Source organism: Balaenoptera acutorostrata, chromosome 10 (genome assembly GCF_949987535.1).
Source record: "Balaenoptera acutorostrata chromosome 10, mBalAcu1.1, whole genome shotgun sequence".
Classification (NCBI taxonomy): Eukaryota; Metazoa; Chordata; class Mammalia; order Artiodactyla; family Balaenopteridae; genus Balaenoptera; species Balaenoptera acutorostrata.
In genome coordinates, this window is record NC_080073.1 from 7,071,791 (window position 1) to 7,092,048 (window position 20,258).

The following is a 20,258-nucleotide window of genomic DNA, read 5'->3' on the forward strand; positions in this document are numbered from 1 at the left end:
TCTGATTCTCCAGGAATTCCTCCTCCCATTGCCGGACTCGTAGGTTGGGAAGCCTGACGTGGGGCTCAGAACCTTCATTCCAGTGGGTGGACTTCTGTGGTATAAGTGTTCTCCAGTTTGTGAATCACCCACCCAGCAGTTATGGGATTTGATTGTATTGTGATTGCGCCCGTCCTCCTGTCTCATTGTGGCTTCTCCTTTGTCTTTGCTTGGTGGGTATCTTTTTTGGTGAGTTCCAGTGTCTTCCTGTCCATGATTGTTCAGCAGTTAGTTGTGAATCCGGTGTTCTCGCAAGAGGGAGTGAGGGCATGTCCTTCTACTCTGCCATCTTGAACCAAACTCCTAGTCAGTCTCTTAACTTTTCTGAGCCAGCCCTGATTTCCTCATAGCTAAGATGGGGAAAAGTATAGATATGCTACCTCTCTCTGTGGGTTCATCTTGGGGAACAGATGAGACAAAGCAGTAATGACTGACGTCTGCATACTCACTGTGCATCACACCTCATGCTGAATACTTCTCATGTAACCTTCATAACAACCCTCGAAGTCGATGCCATCATTAACTCCACTTAAAGATAAGGAAACTAGGTTCAAGGGTATTAGGGAATTTTCCTAAGGTTGCACAGCAGATAACTTGATGTAGGATTTAAATCTCTTAGGTTCTTTGCCCTACTTCCACCCAAAGTGTGTGATAACACTCTGCAGGAGCAGTGCTTTGGAAAACACTTGCAGAGAAGCTCTGTCTTAATACCTGCCATGCCTACCTTCCAAAAAGCCAAGACCTGGAATGGTGGAGGGGATTGACCTCCCAAGAAGAATCAGGATGTTTTCCTTGTGTAGGGAGGTGAGGAAGGAATGTTGAAGCAGACGAAATGATTGCTTCCCTTTGAAAGGATGTGATTGCCCCTGATGACCGCAAGAGTGACAGCTAATAGTTCCTGAAACCCCCAAGGTGCAACAGTGAAGAAAGTGTCATCTGTTGGAATAGGCAGGGCCAGCAAACAGGAGGGGCCAGTAAGTACAGTGAGGCAGCAGGTGGATTGGCTCAGAGGAGCCATCGCCCAGATGGAAAAGGAGCTGTGAGCAGGGCCCAGCCCTAGGTCTGGATGGCCAGGCAGCATCGATGACGTCGGTTCATCAGTGATGGGACCAGTGACATTTAAGGCATGAGTGGAGAGTCTGGGGTACTGGGCACACTACTAGGGAAAAGGTCAAGTAGAAACCCAGGAACAAAGGTCCACAAAGGATCCAGGGCCATGGGTGGAGGAAGGAGCCTAATGTCTGAATGGAACCCTGTGTGCAGGCCAGATGTGCATCATGGAGGACCTGATTGGGGCCTGCGGGCAGTCAGTGGCCTGCTTCTTTGGGTCAGCATTAGCCCTGGGTTCTGGCGCTGAGCCAAACCTCCCTGGCAGCCACGGAGCCTCAGAACACAGTGGGGCGTGAGGAAGGAGGAAGAAGAGGGAAGCTCGGCAATCTTCTTTTCTCCCATACCCTCCCTGCAGAACAGGGTTGGGAAGGATTTCCCCTGTGATGTAAAGGGTCTAAAAGCAGCTGGGTGTGGTTTTTCTTGTCCCTTTCAGAAGGAAATTACCTGTCAGAGAAGTGAGAATGTTGACATGCTAGCTTCCTGCCCGATAGTGATGGTTCTTTGAGGTTTGATTAATTTCAGATAGATTCTGGTCCACACTAGACTCAGTCCTGGTGACTGCCCCCACCCCACGCCCCCCCGCCCAGCCTGCCGGCTTCCCGAGCTGTCCTCTCTTTGCAGCATGACGCCCAGATGGACTACTACGGCACCCGCCTGGCAACCTGCTCATCAGACAGGTCCGTGAAGATCTTCGACGTGCGCAACGGAGGGCAGATCCTCATCGCCGACCTCAGGGGGTGAGTGCAGCCGACCCCGGGCAAGGTCTCAGAGAGTGTTTGGGCTTCTCAGACGTGGCAGGAAGGGCCGAGGGCCAGATCAGAGCAGCCCGCAGTGCAGTCAGCGGAGAGGACACCTGGTTCCAGCCAGCCGGCTGCCCTCATCAGGTATCCCAGGCCGATGGAGCCAGGAGCGAATGCCAATTCTGCCGCCCAAATGCCCACTGGCAGACCTGGGGCGAGGGAGTCAGTTATAGGCTCCCAGAGCCTCCACCCACTCACCCCCAACACAGGCTGCCGCTGTCTCCGCCCAGGTAGAGCCTACTTGCAACAAGCGTCCAGCGGCCACTGCTATTTTCAAAAGTGGGAAACTAGCTTTTTTTTTTTAAAACAAGTTTAGCTACCACATGATCTAAAGTGACTCAAGGCTGGTGATCTAAGAATGTAATAGTAATTATATAAATCCCATAATTCTGCCTGTTTGCCCATGGCAGGTACTCAGTGAATATTTACAAATGTTTGATTTACCTTTCTCCCTGTTGAGATTCTTGAGATCCTGGCTCTCATTTTTTTTTTTTTTTTTTTTTCCCACACACACACACTGTATTTTATTTTTACAAGAGATAAATAGACTGACACCAAGCATTGTACATGGACGACCACAACAAAAGCAACAATGATTGCAATTACCAAACATGAAACACACTCATACTATGTCATAATATTGACATTCAGTCCAGTAATCCTCCACTGTGACAGCTCCTTTACTTTGCAGTGAAAATTGATTTGTATATTCTTTGCCTCTGAGTCTTTGTGGGATTTTTTTTTTTTTAATTCGGACAGAAAGTCACAAAAATTATACTCATCCTCATCAGTTCACTCAGTCCCATGTAATTAATTTTTTTTTTCATCTTGATCTTTTGTTAGCACTTTTATGAGTTCATCAGTTTTTCATTAGAGTTCTGAAAATGCTTATTCATTCAGTTCAGCAGTACAGTCAGTTACCAGAAACCTGTACTTGTCAGAGTCTTTTCCATGAATTTCTTGAAGATGAAACCCTTTTATAGGAACATATTTGCAAAATCATCAGAGTACACCCAGAACTGTCTGTAAATGACAAAAGACTTAAAAATGACCATGGTTAAAGATTTGATGAAAGTTCATAATAATGCAGTTGACAAGAAAATTAGTTATTTCTGAGATATACATTTTAAAGTAATAACTAGGATTATTACTTATAACATTATACCAGAACATATAAGATTTTTAGAAGTTTCCTGTAATGTCTGAAACATTTATATAACATATTTCCATACATATACAAATATAAGATTTTTAGAAATTTCATGTAATGTCTGAAACATTTATATTAACATATTTCCATACATATTTCCATACAAATACAAATATAAGATTTTTAGAAATTTCATGTAATGTCTGAAACATTTATATTAACATATTTCCATACAAGTAACCCAATGAAAGTTTAGTATTAGTTGTTTTGTTTGTTTTTTTATACTCTGGCTCTCATTTTTGTGGCCGCACGCTAGTGCTTTCCCTCAGTTCACTACCTCAGGTAGATGGGGTTCTTAACCTGGGTACCATGGATCTCCAAGGGTTCTGTGGGTAGAATTCAGGAGGTGGTGAACTGGGAAAGGGAAAAAATTACCTCTTTATTTTCAGTGACTCTGATATTTAGCATTTCCTTCAATTATGGCTATAGGCCAGGAACCACAGTGGTATTCATAGTACCTGTCACTTTGTTACCAATAGGAGTCGTAGATTTTTTTTTTTTAAATAAATTTATTTATTTATTTATTTTTGGCTGAGTTGGGTCTTTGTTGCTGCACGTGGGCTTTCTCTGGTTGCGGTGAGCGGAGGCTACTCTTCATTGCAGCACGCGAGCTTCTCATTGTGGTGGCTTCTCTTGTTGCGGAGCACGGGCTCTAGGCGTGCGGGCTTCAGTAGTTGTGGCTCGTGGGCTCTAGAGCGCAGGCTCAGTAGTTGTGGCGCACGGGCTTAGTTGCTCCGCGGCATGTGGGATCTTCCCGGACCAGGGCTCGAACCTGTGTCCCCTGCATTGGCAGGCGGATTCTTAACCACTGCACCGTCACAGATATTTTTATATCACATTACAGTTATTGTAGCTTTCTCAAAACAGCATTTATGCTTATCACTACTTTGAAGTTAGAATGGTTATTAGACTTGCCACTAGTTTGTTACTTAAAGTGTTAACAAAGAAGCACACGTATCACTAATAACATAAATTGTTCTTTAACGTTTTGGTAACTGTATATCAATATAATTGGGTTTTCTTTATAATCATAGCTCTATGTATTTTATCCATTATTCTGAGAAGGGACCATAACGTTCACCAGACTGCACAGGAGAAGTTAAGAATCGCTGACAAGTGGGTGTTCAGTACATGTTTGTGAATTGATTAAAAAAGACATAGCTAAGTCAGTAGCCATTTAGGGAGAAAGGCCTAGAAGTTCCACCTCTTCCTGAGTGTCAGGAGTCCAGTGGCTGAGGAGCCGAATGCCGCCTTCTCTGCCCAGTAGCCCGTGGCTGAGCGGAGAGCTCTGAGGGTGAGGCCTGGCTGCCAGCACTGGCGGGGGCTGCACGTCTGCTGTCACTCGGTCCTCTGCTCTGTGTTTTTCTTGTGCTCAAAGTATGAAAAATATTGGAGGGTAATAAATTCAGGCCCCCATTCTTTGTTCCCTCAGTTAAAATTATGCTAGTTGTAGGACGTTTGAGTCTACAGGAGTTTCATTAGCAGCTCCTTTGTAGAGACTGGGGATGGACCATTGTCCCAGCTGGAGGGAGGAGAGCTCTGAGTGTCAGCAGTCCCGGGCTGAATGGGTGAGCAGGGAGCAGTGTTCAGAGCTAACAGGCATCAAGCTTGTGTTTTTTCCTTTTCTTGTACCAAGCGCTGTTCTAAGCTCTTTACTGAGTTATCACGAGCATTTCCCTCATGACCGCCATGTGAAAGAAGTCTTGTTAACATCTCTATTAAGAGACAAAGCCAAAGAGAGGATATGGCCCTGGCCTAAAGTCAAGCAGCTAGTGAGTGTGGAGTGGGTGTGAAAGAGCCTGTCCCATCCCCTCTGTGCCATCCACCTCTTGTGTGCTGGGTGCCCCCTGTTCTGAGGGACGGCCCCAGTACAGAGCCTAGCACAGGGTACGTGCTCAGAAAGTGAACGCACAGAGATGGGAAGAGAAGAGAGAGACATGCCTTTTGAAAAAGTTAAAAGAGTAGTGGCAAGTATCAAAAGGAAATAGTTACTGCCTCCTCAAGAAGGTGACCGTCTGGGAAGATGAGTAGTGATTCATCTACAGATACATCCTGAGCGCTTGTGGGGGTGAACCCTGGATCTGTTGGTGACTGTGCTGATGCCAGTAGATGTAGGCTATGCTGGCCACCATCTGGGGTAGGTGAGGGCTCTGCCGGGTCGGGACAGAGGGGCTGACTCGCCTTCGGCCTCAGGGTCCTCACTGCCCAATGACGGTCCCTTTTGGAGTGACATTATACACAGCTCTCCTTTTTGAAATTTTTAGGCAGTTCTGTCCTGAGAAGCCATTCACTTCTGTCCAAAGTAGTGGCTGGCAGAGCACTGTGGGTTCCTTTGGCCCATTTGAGCAACCTCTGACCCTCTCCCCTTGCAGTCATGAGGGTCCTGTGTGGCAAGTGGCCTGGGCCCATCCCATGTATGGCAATGTCCTGGCATCGTGCTCCTACGACCGGAAAGTCATTATCTGGAAAGAGGAAAATGGCACCTGGGAGAAGACGCATGAGCACACGGGACACGACTCCTCAGGTACACTGAGTGTGGCGGGAGAGGGCGGCGGGCAGAGGGGCCCTGGGGGAGAGGGGGAGTCCTCTGTCTTGGCTAACGCTCGGCTTTCCCCTTGTGATGCTCCTCGTTTGTCCCTTGGGCTTCAGTTGCTTTTCTGTTACTCTGTCCACAGCAGAGGTAAGGCCTTAAGACCTAAAGCCAATCCAAAGCAAAATGAGAAAAGCAAAGACAACATAGCGAGATTTTTGGTTTTTTAAGGTTTATTCATTTTAAGTACTGGCCTTGTTCTCAGATTATAAGATAGGCTTTAGTTTATGATGATGTTAGTGATGGGTTTTTTAAATCTCCTTAATTGACAAAATTACAACCTCCCCCTGGTGATCCCTACAATTTTTTTTTTTTGGAAATTTAGTAAAACAGTAAGTCTCAGAACTGAAAGTCCGCTCACTGTGCCTCCCTCCTTCCTGCAGTAAACTCTGTGTGCTGGGCCCCCCATGACTACGGCCTGATCCTGGCTTGTGGGAGCTCGGATGGGGCCATCTCTCTGCTGACTTACACTGGGCTGGGCCAGTGGGAAGTGAAGAAGATCAACAATGCTCACACTGTAAGTCACACCCTTCCTGTGTATAGGGGGTAGCTCTGTGGCCTCACCACGTGTCCCCTGTTCACTCCTTAGAGAGTGGCAGGAACAGTGTCACTGCTGTGCAGTGGGCCAGGGGAGGGGGCTGCTGATCAGACATGCTTGGGAGAGCAGCTCTGAGCCTCTCTGCTCTGAAGCCAGACAGGCTGCATCCAGGGAGGCCAGTTTGCACCAGCCTCATTCAGCCCATGGCAGGGTTGGCACTGGTTCCTCCAAGTCGTGGAGGGCCAGGGCACTGGCAAGGTGGCAGCACTAGGCTGCCTAACTGCCACTCTTGCTATGGACACCTCAAGTTGACATGGCCTGCAGTGGTCATTGGGACCCCTGGAACTGAGTGGTGGTAAAAATCATCACAGGAATTTAGTTCTCTACTTGTAGTCATTGGACATTAAGGTTAAAACAGTCAGGAAAGCACAGTGGGGCTTCCCTGGTGGCACAGTGGTTAAGAATCCACCTGCTAATGTAGGGGACACGGGTTCAAGCCCTCATCCAGGAAGATCCCACATGCCGCGGAGCAGCTAAGCCTGTGCGCCACAACTACTGAGCCCGTGCACCACAACTACTGAAGCCCACGCACCTAGAGCCCATGCTCCGCAACAAGAGAAGCCACCGCTATGAGAAGCCCACATACCACAATGAAGAATAGCCCCCGCTCACCGCAACTAGAGAAAGCCCGCACACAGCAACAAAGACCCAGCGCGGCCAAAAATAAAGTAAATTAAGTAAATTTTAAAAAAGAAAGAAAGAAAGCACGGTGGACAGTGAGGTGAAATCTCACATTTATTGAGCGTCTGTTGTATGTCATGTAATCCTCTCAAATGTTTGTGAATGAAGGAAAAAATAACAAATGTACAGATTTGCAAGGTAACCAGTCCTGTTCTCATTTTATGATTAGGTAAGTGAGGCTTAGAAAAAGTAAGCGACTTAGAGAAGGTACTGTGCTGAGGTTAGAACCCTGGAATCCATGTACCTTCTGCCTACACAGCAGTCCAGCTTTCATGGCCCCAGCACTTCTGAAAACTACCCAGATGGAAGTCAGCAGCCCCAAGTTTGACACTGTACTTTTGCAGTTCTCAAATTCAGGGGGTCAACAGCCTGCCCAGCCTTCAAGGCCCCAGGAGCCTGTCTCAGGGTCTTGTTACTTGGGACCCTGTGATCCCCATCTGCTGAATAACTTGCAAAACTGAATAGGCTGAGAGGCTTCTGGGAAGATGGTGGGGAATGGCAACATAGTGCTTGAGTCTTTTCCAATCTTTGCATAGAAACCAGCAGAGCAACTAGGTAGCGAAACCAAAACCTCCTGAACAACAGTTAACAACAAAACTGGGTAGCAAGGTATTTCCACAAACTCCAAAATACAAGCAGAGAGCAATGGACCACTGACAACCGCAAGACTGCGAGGTATTGGCATCCGAGCAGGAGGAAGAAGTAATGGGATGCCTTCTAGCACACCTGAGGAGTACCCCCAGAAGAGCCAACAGGTGTTCACTGGAAAGCATAGCTGGCCGGTTGGTGAACAGCAGCTGTTTGAGAACAGGAATTTTGTACTTTTGTCTGTAACTTTTTTTTTAATTAAGATAAAATTCACATATCATAAAATTCACCCTTTCTTAGAAGTATACAGTTCTGTAGTTTTTAATATACTCACGAAGTTGTACAGCTCTCACTGCTAATATCCAGATCTTTTTCATCACCCAAAAAGAAACCCCATTAGCAGTTACTCTCCACCCCACCCTACCCCTAGCCCCAAGCAACGCTAATCTGCCTCTGTCTCTATGGATTTGCCTATTCTGGACATTTCCTGTAAATGGAATTATACAGTATGTGGTCTTTTGTGACTGACTTCTTTCACGTCGCATGTTTTCAAGGTTCATCCATATCATAGCATGTATCGGTGCTTCATTCCTTTTTATGGCTGAATAATATTCCATTGTGTGAATACACACATTTTATTTTGCCATTCATCAGTTAGTGATCATTTTTAGCTATTATGAATAATGCTCCTACAAACGTTTGTGTGTCCGTTTTTGTGTTTTTAACTTTCTTGGGTAACTACTTGGGAGTAGAATTGCCAAGTCATGGAATCTCTGTGTTTCACTTTTTGAAGTACTGCTAAGTGTTATCCAAATTAACTGCACCATTTTACATTCCTGCCAGCAGTGTATGAGGATTTCAGTTTCGCCACATCCTTGCCAACACTTGTTGTCTTCTTTTTGATGATAGCCATCCAAGTGGGTGTGAAGTAGTACCTCATCATGGTTTCGATTTGCATTTCTCCAATGACTAATGGTGTTGGGCATCTTTTCATGTGCTTATTGGCTATTTGTATCTCTTCTTTGGAGAACTGACATGGGGCCTGGGGGTTGCATGACCTCATACCAGGTGAGTGCAGGGAGCCCACCAAAAGAAAGACTAAAGGGACTTGGGGAAATCGGACCCTCATGAGCCACTGGGCTTGCTTCCACAATAGTTCCCCTCGTGAGCAGAGGGACACAGAGCCAGAGAGGGACACACACTGAAAGGAAAGAGAGGATGTAGACCAAAGTGGGGGAGAGGAACAGAGCCAGGAAATCCCAGAAGCAAGCTGTCACATTTGTTACCACTACACAAAAACAGACACTTCTGGACTTAGAAAGGCTTTCCTGAACCTCATTTGATCAGGAAAACTAATTTCACTTAAAAATAACGAAAAAGTATTTGAGGTGAAATCTCAAAAGTTTTCCTTTAAGAAAGTTTTTTCTTTTAAGAAAAAATGAATATGCAGAATAACATTCTCACAGGCAGTGAAAGAAAGACATGCCCACAAAAACAGAACCAGTTGTCACCCACTATTTCCAATCAAGCTAAGAGACTTTTTTAAATGACATAAGACATTAAAAAATAGCATAAATCAAAATTAGAAAGACTCTGAAGAAATGAGGTGACAGAACTCAGGAAAGAGTTAGAAATTAAAAATTATTTCATAAATAAAGACTAAACTAGAAGGAATACCAGAGCAAATAAACACAACAGATAATGCTTTAAGAGAAATAGTGTAAAAAAGGAAAAAAAGAAAAAATGAAGAAATAAAAAGATTTTGACAAAAAGTGAAGACAAGCAGAGATCAAACGTGAATATTAGGAGTCCAGAAGAAGAAAACAGAACAGATACTAAAAACTGATTCAAGAAAACTACCTTAAAATTTAAAACAATATTTGAAACTACATATAGAGCATACCCTATACTTAAGACTACCAACCCAGAATCACCAGCAAAAAGACCTAAGTATAGTGAAATTACTGGCCTTAAAGGAAAAAAAAAAAAGTCCTTTGGGCATCTAGGCAAAAGGAGCCATGTAACTTAAAAGGGAAACAATTGGATTATCTGGCTTTTCAACAGCAATGATATGTGCATGAGAAAATGGAGAACACATTTACAATACTCAAGGAAAGAACGTGTGAGCCAAGGATTTATAACTAGCAAAGTTGACTTTCAAGTTCACACAAAGACTTATATACAAAAGTTCATAGCAACTTTAATAGCCAAAACCTGGAAATAATCCAAATGTGTATGAACAGGTGAATGAGTCAACAAATTGTGGTATATCCATACTACAGAAATGCTACCTAGCAATAAAAAGAAATGACTATTGATAAACACAAGATAAATGAATTTTAAAATAATTATGCTGACTGGAAAAAAATCAGACAAAAAGTACATACTGTGATTTCATAGCATGGAAAAGCAAACTGTAGTGACAGCAGATCAGTGGTTGCTAAGCGTGGGGGTGTGGGCGGCAGAGATGGATTGCAAAGGGATCCCAGGAAACTTGGGGAGGATAGATGTGATCATTCTCTTTTTTACCAATAATTATCTTTTTAATCACTTCTTTTTTTTATTGAGGTATTAACTAATCACTTCTTTTTTTTATTGAGGTGTTAACTAGTCGCCAAGCTGTACATCACATCACCATAACTTAACTTATTTTATAACTGAAAGTTTGTATCCATTCAGCCAGTCTGTGTCTTTTGGTTGGAGCATTTAATCCGCTTATGTTTAAGGTAATTACTGATATGTATGTTCTTACTGCCATTTTGCTAATTGTTGTGGATTTGTTTTTGTAGGTCTTTTTTCTCCCTGTCCTCTTTTGTTTTTCTCTTGTGATTTGATGACTAACTTTAGTGTTGCGTTTGGATTCCTTTTTCTTTTTTGTGTGTGTATCTATTGTAGATTTTCAGTTTGTGGTTACCATGAGGTTTTGATATAGCGGTCTATATATAAACAAGGTTGTTTTAAGTTGCTGGTCTTTGCATTTTAAATGCATTTCCAGTATCCTACATTTGTCCTCTCCTCTTCTCATGATTGCTAGTTTTGATGTCATATTTGTGTGTGGATGATTTCCTACCTTTACTGTATGTTTGCCTTTACCGGTGAGCTTTTCTATTCGTAATTTTCCTGTTACTAGTTGTGGCCGTTTTTTCCCACGCCTAGAGAAGTTCCTCTAGCATTTATTGCAAAGCTGTCTGGTGGTGCTGAAATCTCTTAGCTTTTGCTTGTCAGTAAAGCTTGTGATTTCTCCATTGAATCTGAATGAGAGCCTTGCTGGGTACAGTATTCTTGGTTGTAGGTTCTTCCCTTTCATCACTTTAAATATATTGTGCCACTCCCTTCTGGCCTGCAGGGTTTCTGCTTAAAAATCAGCTGATAACCTTATGGGAATTCCCCTTGTGTGTTATTTTTTTTTCCCTTGTTGCTTGTAATATTTTCTCTGTCTTTAATTTTTGTCAATTTGATTATTATGTGTCTCAGCCTGTTCCTCCTTGGGTTTATTCTGCCTGGGACTCTGCACTTCCTGCACCTGGGTGACTTTCCTTTCCCATGTTAGGGAAGTTTTCAGCTATTATCTCTTCAAATATTTTCTCAGGTCCTTTCTCTCTCTCTTCTCCTTCTGGGACTCCCATAATATGAAGTTGGTGCATCTAATGTTGTGGCAGAGGTCTTTTAGACTGTCCTCATTTCTTTTCATTCTTTTTTCTTTATTCTGTTCCGTGGCAGTGATTTCCACCATTCCGTCTTCCAGCTCACTTAAGCGTTCTTCTGCCTCACTTCTTCTGCTATTGATTCCTTCTAGTGTATTTTTCATTTCAGTTATTGTATTTTTCATCTCTCTTTGTTCTTTAGATCTTCTAGCCCTTTATTAAACATTTCTTGTATCTTCTCAGTCTGTGCCTCCGTTCTTTTTCCAAGATCTTGGATCATCTTTACTATCATTACTCTGAATTCTTTTTTGGGTATATTGCCTATCTCCACTTCACTTAGTTGTTGTTCTGGGGTTTTATCTTGTTCCTTTGTCTGGGACGTATTCCTCTGCCATCTCATTTTGTCTAACTTTCTGTGATTGAGTTTTCTGTTCTGCAGGCTGCAGGGTTGTAGTTCTTCTTGCTTCTGGTGGATGAGGCTGGTCTGAGAGGCTTCTGCAGGCTTCTTGATGGGAGGGACTGGTGGACGGAGCTGGGTCTTGTACCTCTGGTGGGCAGGGCCGGCTGTGGGCTCAGGAAGACTTGGCAGCCTGTATGCTGATGGGTGGGGCTGTGTTCCCACCCTGTTGGTTGTTTAGCCTGAAGCGTCCCGGCACTGGAGCCTATAGGCTGTTATAACTGAAAGGTTGTACCTTTTGACCTCTTTCACCCATTTTGCCCATCCCTCATCCCCACCTCTGGAAACCACCAATCTGTTCTTTGTATCCATGAGCTTGGGGGTTTTTATTAATTTCACATGTAAGTGAGATCATACAGTTTTTGATTTTTTCTTTCTGACTTATTTCACTTAGCATTATGCCCTCAAGGACCATCCATGTTGTTGCAGATGGTAAGATTTCATTCTTTTTTATGGCTGAATAATATTCCTCTGTGTGTGTGTACACACCCCACCTATTTATCCATTCATCCATTGATGGACACTTAGCTTGTTTGCATGTCTTGGCTATTATAAATAATGCTGCAGTGAGCGTGGGGGGTGCAGATATATTTTGAATTAAGGGGGTTTTGTTGGGTTTTTGTTTGTTTTTTGGTGTAAGTAGCCAGAAGTGGAATTGCTGGGTCATAAGATAGTTCTCTTTTTCATTTTTTGAGGACCCTCCGTACTGTTTTCCATAGTGGCTGCACCAATTTACATTCTCACCAACTGTGCACAAAGAGGTTCCCTTTTCTCCACACTTGCTGTTTCTTGGCTGTTTGATAATAGCTATTCTTGACAGATGTGAGGTGATATCTCATTGTGGTTTTGATTTGCATTTCCCTGATGATTAGTGATGTTGAGCATCTTTTTATGTACTTGTTGACCCATCTGTGTATCTTCTTGGGAAAACCATATATTCAGATCCTCTGCCATTTTTAAGTTGTATTATTTGGTTTTACTATTGAGTTGTGTGAGTTCTTTTATATTTTTGATATTGACCCCTTATTAGATACATAATTTGCAAATATTTTTTCCCATTCCGTAGGTTGCCTTTTCACTTTGTTGATGATTTATTTTGCTGTACAGAAGCTTTTTGTTTGATGTAGTTCCCCTTATTTTTGCTTACGTTGCCTTTGCTTTTGGAGTCAGGCCCAGAAAATCATCACCAAGATCAGTGTCAAGGAGCTTAGCACCTGTGTTTGCCTCTAGGAGTTTTATGGCTTCACGTCTCACATTCTTTAATCCATTTTGAGTTCATTTTTATGTACAGTGTAAGATAGTGGTCCAGTTTTGTTCTTTTGTTTGTGGCTGTCAAGTTTTCCCAACACTGTCTGTTGAAGAGACTGTCCTTTCCCCATTGTATATTCTTGGCTCCTTTATCATAAATTAATTGGCCACATATGCATGGGTTTATTTCTGGGTTCTCTGTTATGTTCCATTGATCTATGTGTCTGGTTGGTTTTTTGTTTGTTTTTTTGTTTTTGGTTTTGGTTTTTCTTTTTTACATTTTAGTGATGGTAGAAAATATCAGGTAGAAAAGTAAATTGTAGATAGCCAGTAACAGTGTTGTAAAGAGTATGTGTCTGTTTTTAATGCCAATACCATACTGTTTGATCACTGTATCTTTTTAATAAAGGGGTCTTTTGTGATTCCATACAAATTTTAGGATTGTTTGTTCTAAACAAACAATTTAAATTTTAGGATTGTTCTGTGAAAAATGGCATTGGAATTTTGATAGAAATTGCATGGAATCTGTAGATTGCTTTGGGTAGTATGGACACTTCAGCAATATTATTTCTTCCAATCCATGTGGACGGATATCTTTCATTTGTGTTGTCTTTAATTTCTTTCATCATTGTCCTCAGTGTACAGGTCTTTCCCCTCATTGGTTAAATTTATTCCTAGGTATTTTATTCTTTTTGATGCAATTGTAAATGGATTGTTTTCATGATTTCTTTTCTGATAGTTCATTGTTAGTGTATAGAAATGCAAGAGATTTTTGTACATTGATTTTGTTTCCTGCAGCTTTATTAAATTCATTTATTATTTCTAACAGTTTTTTGGTGGAGTCTTGAGGATGTTCTATATATAATATCATGTCATCTCCAAATACTGACAGTTTTACTTTTTCCTTTCCAATTTGGATGGCTTTTATTTCTTTTTCTTGCTTGATTGCTCTGGTTGGGACTTCCAATACTTTAATGAGTAAAAGTGGCAAGCATGGACATCTTTGTCCTGTTCCTGATCATAGAGGAAAAGCTTTCAGCTTTTCACTATTGAGTATGATGTTAGCTATGGGTTTGCCATATGTGGCCTCTATTATGTTGAGGTACATACCTTCTATACCCACTTCGTTGAGAGTTTTATCGTAAATGGATGCTGAGTTTACTCAAATGCTTTTTCTGCATCTATTGAGATAATTATGATTTTTATCCTTCATTTTGTTAATGTTGTGTATCACCTGGATTGATTTGTGGGTGGTAAACCAACCTTGCATCCCTTGAATACATCTGATTTGATCATGGTGTATGATCCTTTTAATGTATTGTTGAATTTGGTTTGCTGGTATTTTGTTGAGGATTTTATCATCTTTGTTCATAGTTATTGGCCCGTTTAGATTTTCTGTTTCTTCATGATTCAGTCTTGGAATGTTCTGTGTTTCTAGGAATTTATCCATTACTTCTAGGTTGTCATTTGTTTGCATATTATTGTTCATAGTGGACTCTGATGATCCTTTGTATTTTTGTGGTATCAGTCTGTATTTCATTTATTTCTGCTCTGATTTTTGTTGTTTCCTTCCTTCCACTAACTGGGCTTCATTTGTTATTCTTTTTCTGGTTCCTTGAGATGTAAAGTTAGGGTGTTTTTGAGACCTTGTTTGTCTGTTTGTTTTTCAGGTGGGTATTTATTGCTGTGAACTTCCCTCTTAGAACTACTTTTACTGCATCCGATAAATTTTGGTGTGTTGTATTTCCATTTTCAGTTGTCTGAAAGTATTTTTCTATTACTCTTTTGATTTCTTTGTTAACCCATTGGTTGTTCAGTAACATGTTGTTTATTCTACACATATTTGTGGATTTTCCAGTTTTCTTCTTGTAATTGATTTCTAGTTTCATATCATTGTGGTCAGAAAAGATGCTTGATAGGATTTCAGTCTTCTTAAATTTATTAAGACTTTTTTTGGCCTAACATATGATCTATCCTGGATAATGTTCCATGTGTACTTGAGAAGAAAGTATACAGGCATACCATGGAGATAGTGCAGGTTCAGTTCCAGACCACCACAATAAAGCGAATATCACAATAAAGGGAGTCACATGAATTTTCTGATTTCCCAGTGCACATAAAAGTTATGTTTAAACTCTACTAGTCTACTGACTGTACAATAATATCATCATGTCTAAAACAATGTACATACTTTAATTTAAAAATGCTTTATAGGTGAAAAAGCTAAAACCATCATCTGAGCCTTTAGCAAGTCATAATCTTTTTGCATCAGTAACATCAAAGATCACTCATCACAGGTCACCAAAACAAATGTAATAATAAGTTTGAAATATTACGAGAATTACCAAAATGTGACACACAGACAGGAAGTGAGTAAATGCTGTTGGAAAAATGATGCCAATTGACTTGCTTGACGTAGGGTTGCCACAACCTTCAGTTTGTGAAGAACTCAGTATCTATCAAGCGCAATGAAACAAGACACAATAAAGTGAGGTATGCCTGTATTCTGCTACTGTTGAATGGAATGTTCTCTATATATCTGTAAAGTCCATCTGGTCTAATGTGTCCTTTAAGGCTATTTTCTGTCTGGATGATCTATCCATTGACATAACCCTACTATTATGATATTGCTGCCTATATCTCCTTTTAAGTCTGTTAGTATTTGCTTTATATATTTTGGTTTTCCTGTGTTGAGTGCATAAATGTTTACAAATGTTACATCCTCTTGTTGAAATGACTCCTTTATCATTATCTAATGCCCTTCTTTGTCTCTTATTACAGTCCCTGTATTAGAGTCTATTTTGTCTGATATAAGTATAGCTACCCCAGCTTTTTTGGTTTCCATTTGCATGGAATATCTTTTTCCATCCCTTCTTTTTTCAGTCTGTGTGTGTCCTTAAATTTGAAGTGAGTCTCTTATAGGCAGCATACAGATGGTTCTTGTTTTTTAAATCCAGTCAGCCACTCTATGATGTCTTTTGATTGGAGAATTTAGTCCATTTACATTTAAAGTAATTATTGATAGGTATGTACTTATTGCCATTTTGGTTTTTTCTGGCTTTTTATAGTTCTTTTGCTCTCTTCCTTTGTGGTTTGATGACCTTTAATGGTACGCTTACATTCCTTTCTCATTATCTTTTGTGTATCTACTATAGGTTTTTCCTTTGTCCTTACAATGAAGTTTACATATATAACAATCCATATTAATAGTCTATTTTAAGTTGATTACAACTTAAGTTTGAACCCATTCTAAAGCTCTACATTTTTTTAAAAGATATATATTTTATTTATTTATTTTTTAATCAGTCATCAGTTTTATACACATCACTGTATACATGTCAATCCCAATCGCCCAATTTAGCACACCACCATCCCCACCCCACCGCAGTTTTCCCCCCTTGGTGTCCATACGTTTGTTCTCTACATCTGTGTCTCAACTTCTGCCCTGCAAACTGGTTCATCTGTGCCATTTTCCTAGGTTCCATATACATGCATTAATATACGATATTTCTTTTTCTCTTTCTGACTTACTTCACTCTGTATGACAGTCTCTAGATCCATCCACGTCTCAACAAATGACTCAATTTCATTCCTTTTTATAGCTGAGTAATATTCCATTGTATATATGTACCACAACTTCTTTATCCATGCATCTGTCGATGGGCATTTAGGTTGCTTCCATGACCTGGCTATTGTAAATAGTGCTGCAGTGAACATTGGGGTGCATGTGTCTTTTTGAATTACGGTTTTCTCTGGGGATATGCCCAGTAGTGGGATTGCTGGGTCATATGGTAATTCTATTTTTAGTTTTTTATGGAACCTCCATATTGTTCTCCTTAGTGGCTGTATCAACTTACATTCCCACCAACAGTGCAAGAGGGTTCCCTTTTCTCCACACCCTCTCCAGCATTTGTTTGTAGATTTTCTGATGATGCCCATTCTAACTGGTGTGAGGTGATACCTCATTATAGTTTTGATTCGCATTTCTATAATAATTAGCGATGTTGAGCATCTTTTCATATGCTTCTTGGCCATCTGTATGTCTTCTTTGGAGAAATGTCTATTTAGCTCTTCTGCCCATTTTTGGATTGGGTTCTTTGTTTCTTTAATATTGAGCTGCATGAGCTGTTTATATATTTTGGAGATTAATCCTTTGTCCGTTGATTCATTTGCAAATACTTTCTCCCATTCTGAGGGTTGTCTTTTTGTCTTGTTTATGGTTTCCTTTGCTGTGCAAAAGCTTTGAAGTTTCATTAGGTCCCATTTGTTTATTTTTGTTTTTATATCCATTACTCTAGGAGGTGGATCCAAAAAGATCTTGCTGTGATTTATGTCAAAGAGTGTTCTTCCTATGTTTTCTTCTAAGAGTTTTATAGTGTCCGGTCTTACATTTAGGTCTCGAATCCATTTTGAGTTTGTTTTTGTGTATGGTGTTAGGGAGTATTCTAATTTCATTCTTTTACATGTAGCTGTCCAGTTTTCCCAGCACCACTTATTGAAGAGACTGTCTTTTCTCCATTGTATATCTTTGCCTCCTTTGTCATAGATTAGTTGACCATAGGTGCGTGGGTTTTTCTCTGGGCTTTCTATCTTGTTCCATTGATTGATGTTTCTGTTTTTGTGCCAGTACCATATTGCCTTCATTACTGTAGCTTTGTAGTATAGTCTGAAGTCAGGGAGTCTGATTCCTCCAGCTCCGTTTTTTTCCCTCAAAACTGCTTTGGCTATTCAGGGTCTTTTGTGTCTCCATACAAATTTTAAGATGATTTGTTCTAGTTCCGTAAAAAATGCCATTGGTGATTTGATAGGGATTGCATTGAATGTGTAGATTGCTTTGGGTAGTATAGTCAGTTTCACAGTATTGATTCTTCCAATCCAAGAACATGGTATACCTGTCCATCTGTTTGTGTCATCTTTGATTTCTTTCATCAGTGTCTTATAGTTTTCTGAGTACAGGTCTTTTACCTCCTTAGGTAGGTTTATTCCTAGGTACTTTATTCTTTTTGTTGCAGTGGTGAATGGGATTGTTTCCTTAATTTCTTTCTGATCTTGCATTGTTAGTGTCTAGGAATGCAAGAGATTTCTGTGCATTAATTTTGTATCCTGCAACTTTACCAAATTCATTGATTAGCTCTAGTAGTTTTCTGGTGGCATTTTTAGGATTCTGTATGTATAGTATCATGTCATCTGCAAACAGTGACAGTTTTACTTCTTCTTTTCCAATTTGTATTCCTTTTATTTCTTTTTCTTCTCTAATTGCCGTAGCTAGGACTTCCAAAACTACGTTGAATAATAGTGGTGAGAGTGGACATCCTTGTCTCATTCCTGATCTTAGAGGAAATGCTTTCAGTTTTTCACCATTGAGAATGATGTTTGCTGTGGGTTTGTCGTATATGGCCTTTATTATGTTGAGGTAGGTTCCCTCTATGCCCACTTTCTGGGGAGTTTTTATCATAAATGGGTGTTGAATTTTGTCAGAAGCTTTTTCTGCGTCTATTGAGATGATCATATGGTTTTTATTCTTCAATTTGTTAATATGGTGTCTCACATTGATTGATTTGCATATATTGAAGAATCCTTGCATCCCTGGGATAAATCCCACTTGATCGTGGTGTATGATCCTTTTACTGTGTTGTTGGATTCTGTTTGCTAGTATTTTGTTGAGGATTTTTGCATCTATATTCATCAGTGATATTGGTCTGTAATTTTCTTTTTTTGTAGTATCTTTGTCTGGTTTTGGTATCAGGGTGATGGTGGCCTCATAGAATGAGTTTGGGAGTGTTCCTTCCTCTGCAATTTTTTGGAAGAGTTTGAGAAGGATAGGTGTTAGCTCTTCTCTAAATGTTTGATAGAATTCACCTGTGAAGCCATCTGGTCCTGGACTTTTGTTTGTTGGAAGAGTTTTAATCACAGTTTCAATTTCATTACTTGTGATTGGTCTGTTCCTATTTTCTGTTTCTTCCTGGTTCAGTCTTGGAAGGTTATAGCTTTCTAAGAATTTGTCCATTTCTTCCAGGTTGTCTATTTTATTGGCATAGAGTTGCTTGTAGTAGTCTCTTAGGATGCTTTGTATTTCTGCGGTGTCTGTTGTAACTTCTCCTTTTTCATTTCTAATTTTATTGATTTGAGTCCTCTCCCTCTTTTTCTTGATGAGTCTGGCTAAAGGTGTATCAGTTTTGTTTATCTTCTCAAAGAACCAGCTTTTAGTTTTATTGATCTTTGCTATTGTTTTCTTTGTTTCTATTTCATTTATTTCTGCTCTGATCTTTATGATTTCTTCCCTTCTGCTAACTTTGGGTTTTGTTTGTTCTTCTTTCTCTAGTTTCTTTAGGTGTAAGGTTAGATTGTTTACTTAAGATTTTCCTTGTTTCTTTAGGTAGGCTTGTATAGCTATAAACTTCCCTCTTAGAACTGCTTTTGCTGCATCCCATAGGTTTTGGATTGTCGTGTTTTCATTGCCATTTGTCTCTAGGTATTTTTTGATTTCCTCTTTGATTTCTTCAGTGATCTCCTGGTTATTTAGTAACGTATTGTTTAGCCTCCATGTGTTTGTGTTTTTTACGTTTTTTTCCCTGTAATTCATTTCTAATATCATAGTGTTGTGGTCAGAAAAGATGCTTGATAGGATTTCAGTTTTCTTAAATTTACTGAGGCTTGATTTGTGACCCAAGATGTGATCTCTCCTGGAGAATGTTCTGTGTGCACTTGAGAAGAAAGTGTAATCTGCTGTTTTGGGATGGAATATCCTATAAATATCAATTAAATCTATCTGGTCTATTGTGTCATTTAAAGCTTCTGTTTCCTTATTTATTTTCATTTTGGATGATCTGTCCATTGGTGTAAGTGAGGTGTTAAAGTCCCCCACTATTATTGTGTTATTGTCGATTTCCTCTTTTATAGCTGTTAGCAGTTGCCTTATGTATTGAGGTGCTCCTATGTTGGGTGCAAATATATTTATAATTGTATATCTTTTTCTTGGATTGATCCCTTGATCATTATGTAGTGTCCTTCCTTGTCTCTTGTAACATTCTTTATTTTAAAGTCTGTTTTATCTGATATGAGTATTGCTACTCCAGCTTTCTTTTGATTTCCATTTGCATGGAATATCTTTTTCCATCCCCTCACTTTCAGTCTGTATGTGTCCCTAGGTCTGAAGTGGGTCTCTTGTAGACAACATATATATGGGTCTTGTTTTTGTATCCATTCAGCAAGCCTGTGTCTTTTAGTTGGAGCATTTAATCCATTCACGTTTAAGATAATTATCGATACGTATGTTCCTATTACCATTTTCTT

General features: G+C 40.4%; 1 protein-coding gene across 2 annotated transcripts in view; it reads left to right on the forward strand.

Moving 5' to 3' along the window:
- The window catches only part of SEC13 (SEC13 homolog, nuclear pore and COPII coat complex component), a 66,864-nt gene that overhangs the window by 9,983 nt on the left and 36,623 nt on the right, over window positions 1-20,258 (forward strand). For both annotated transcript variants that reach the window (XM_057555829.1, XM_057555828.1), the window contains exons 3-5: window positions 1,771-1,886; window positions 5,532-5,683; window positions 6,133-6,266. In XM_057555829.1, coding sequence (XP_057411812.1) covers window positions 1,771-1,886; window positions 5,532-5,683; window positions 6,133-6,266 — 402 coding nt within the window. The remainder of the gene's footprint in view (window positions 1-1,770; window positions 1,887-5,531; window positions 5,684-6,132; window positions 6,267-20,258) is intronic.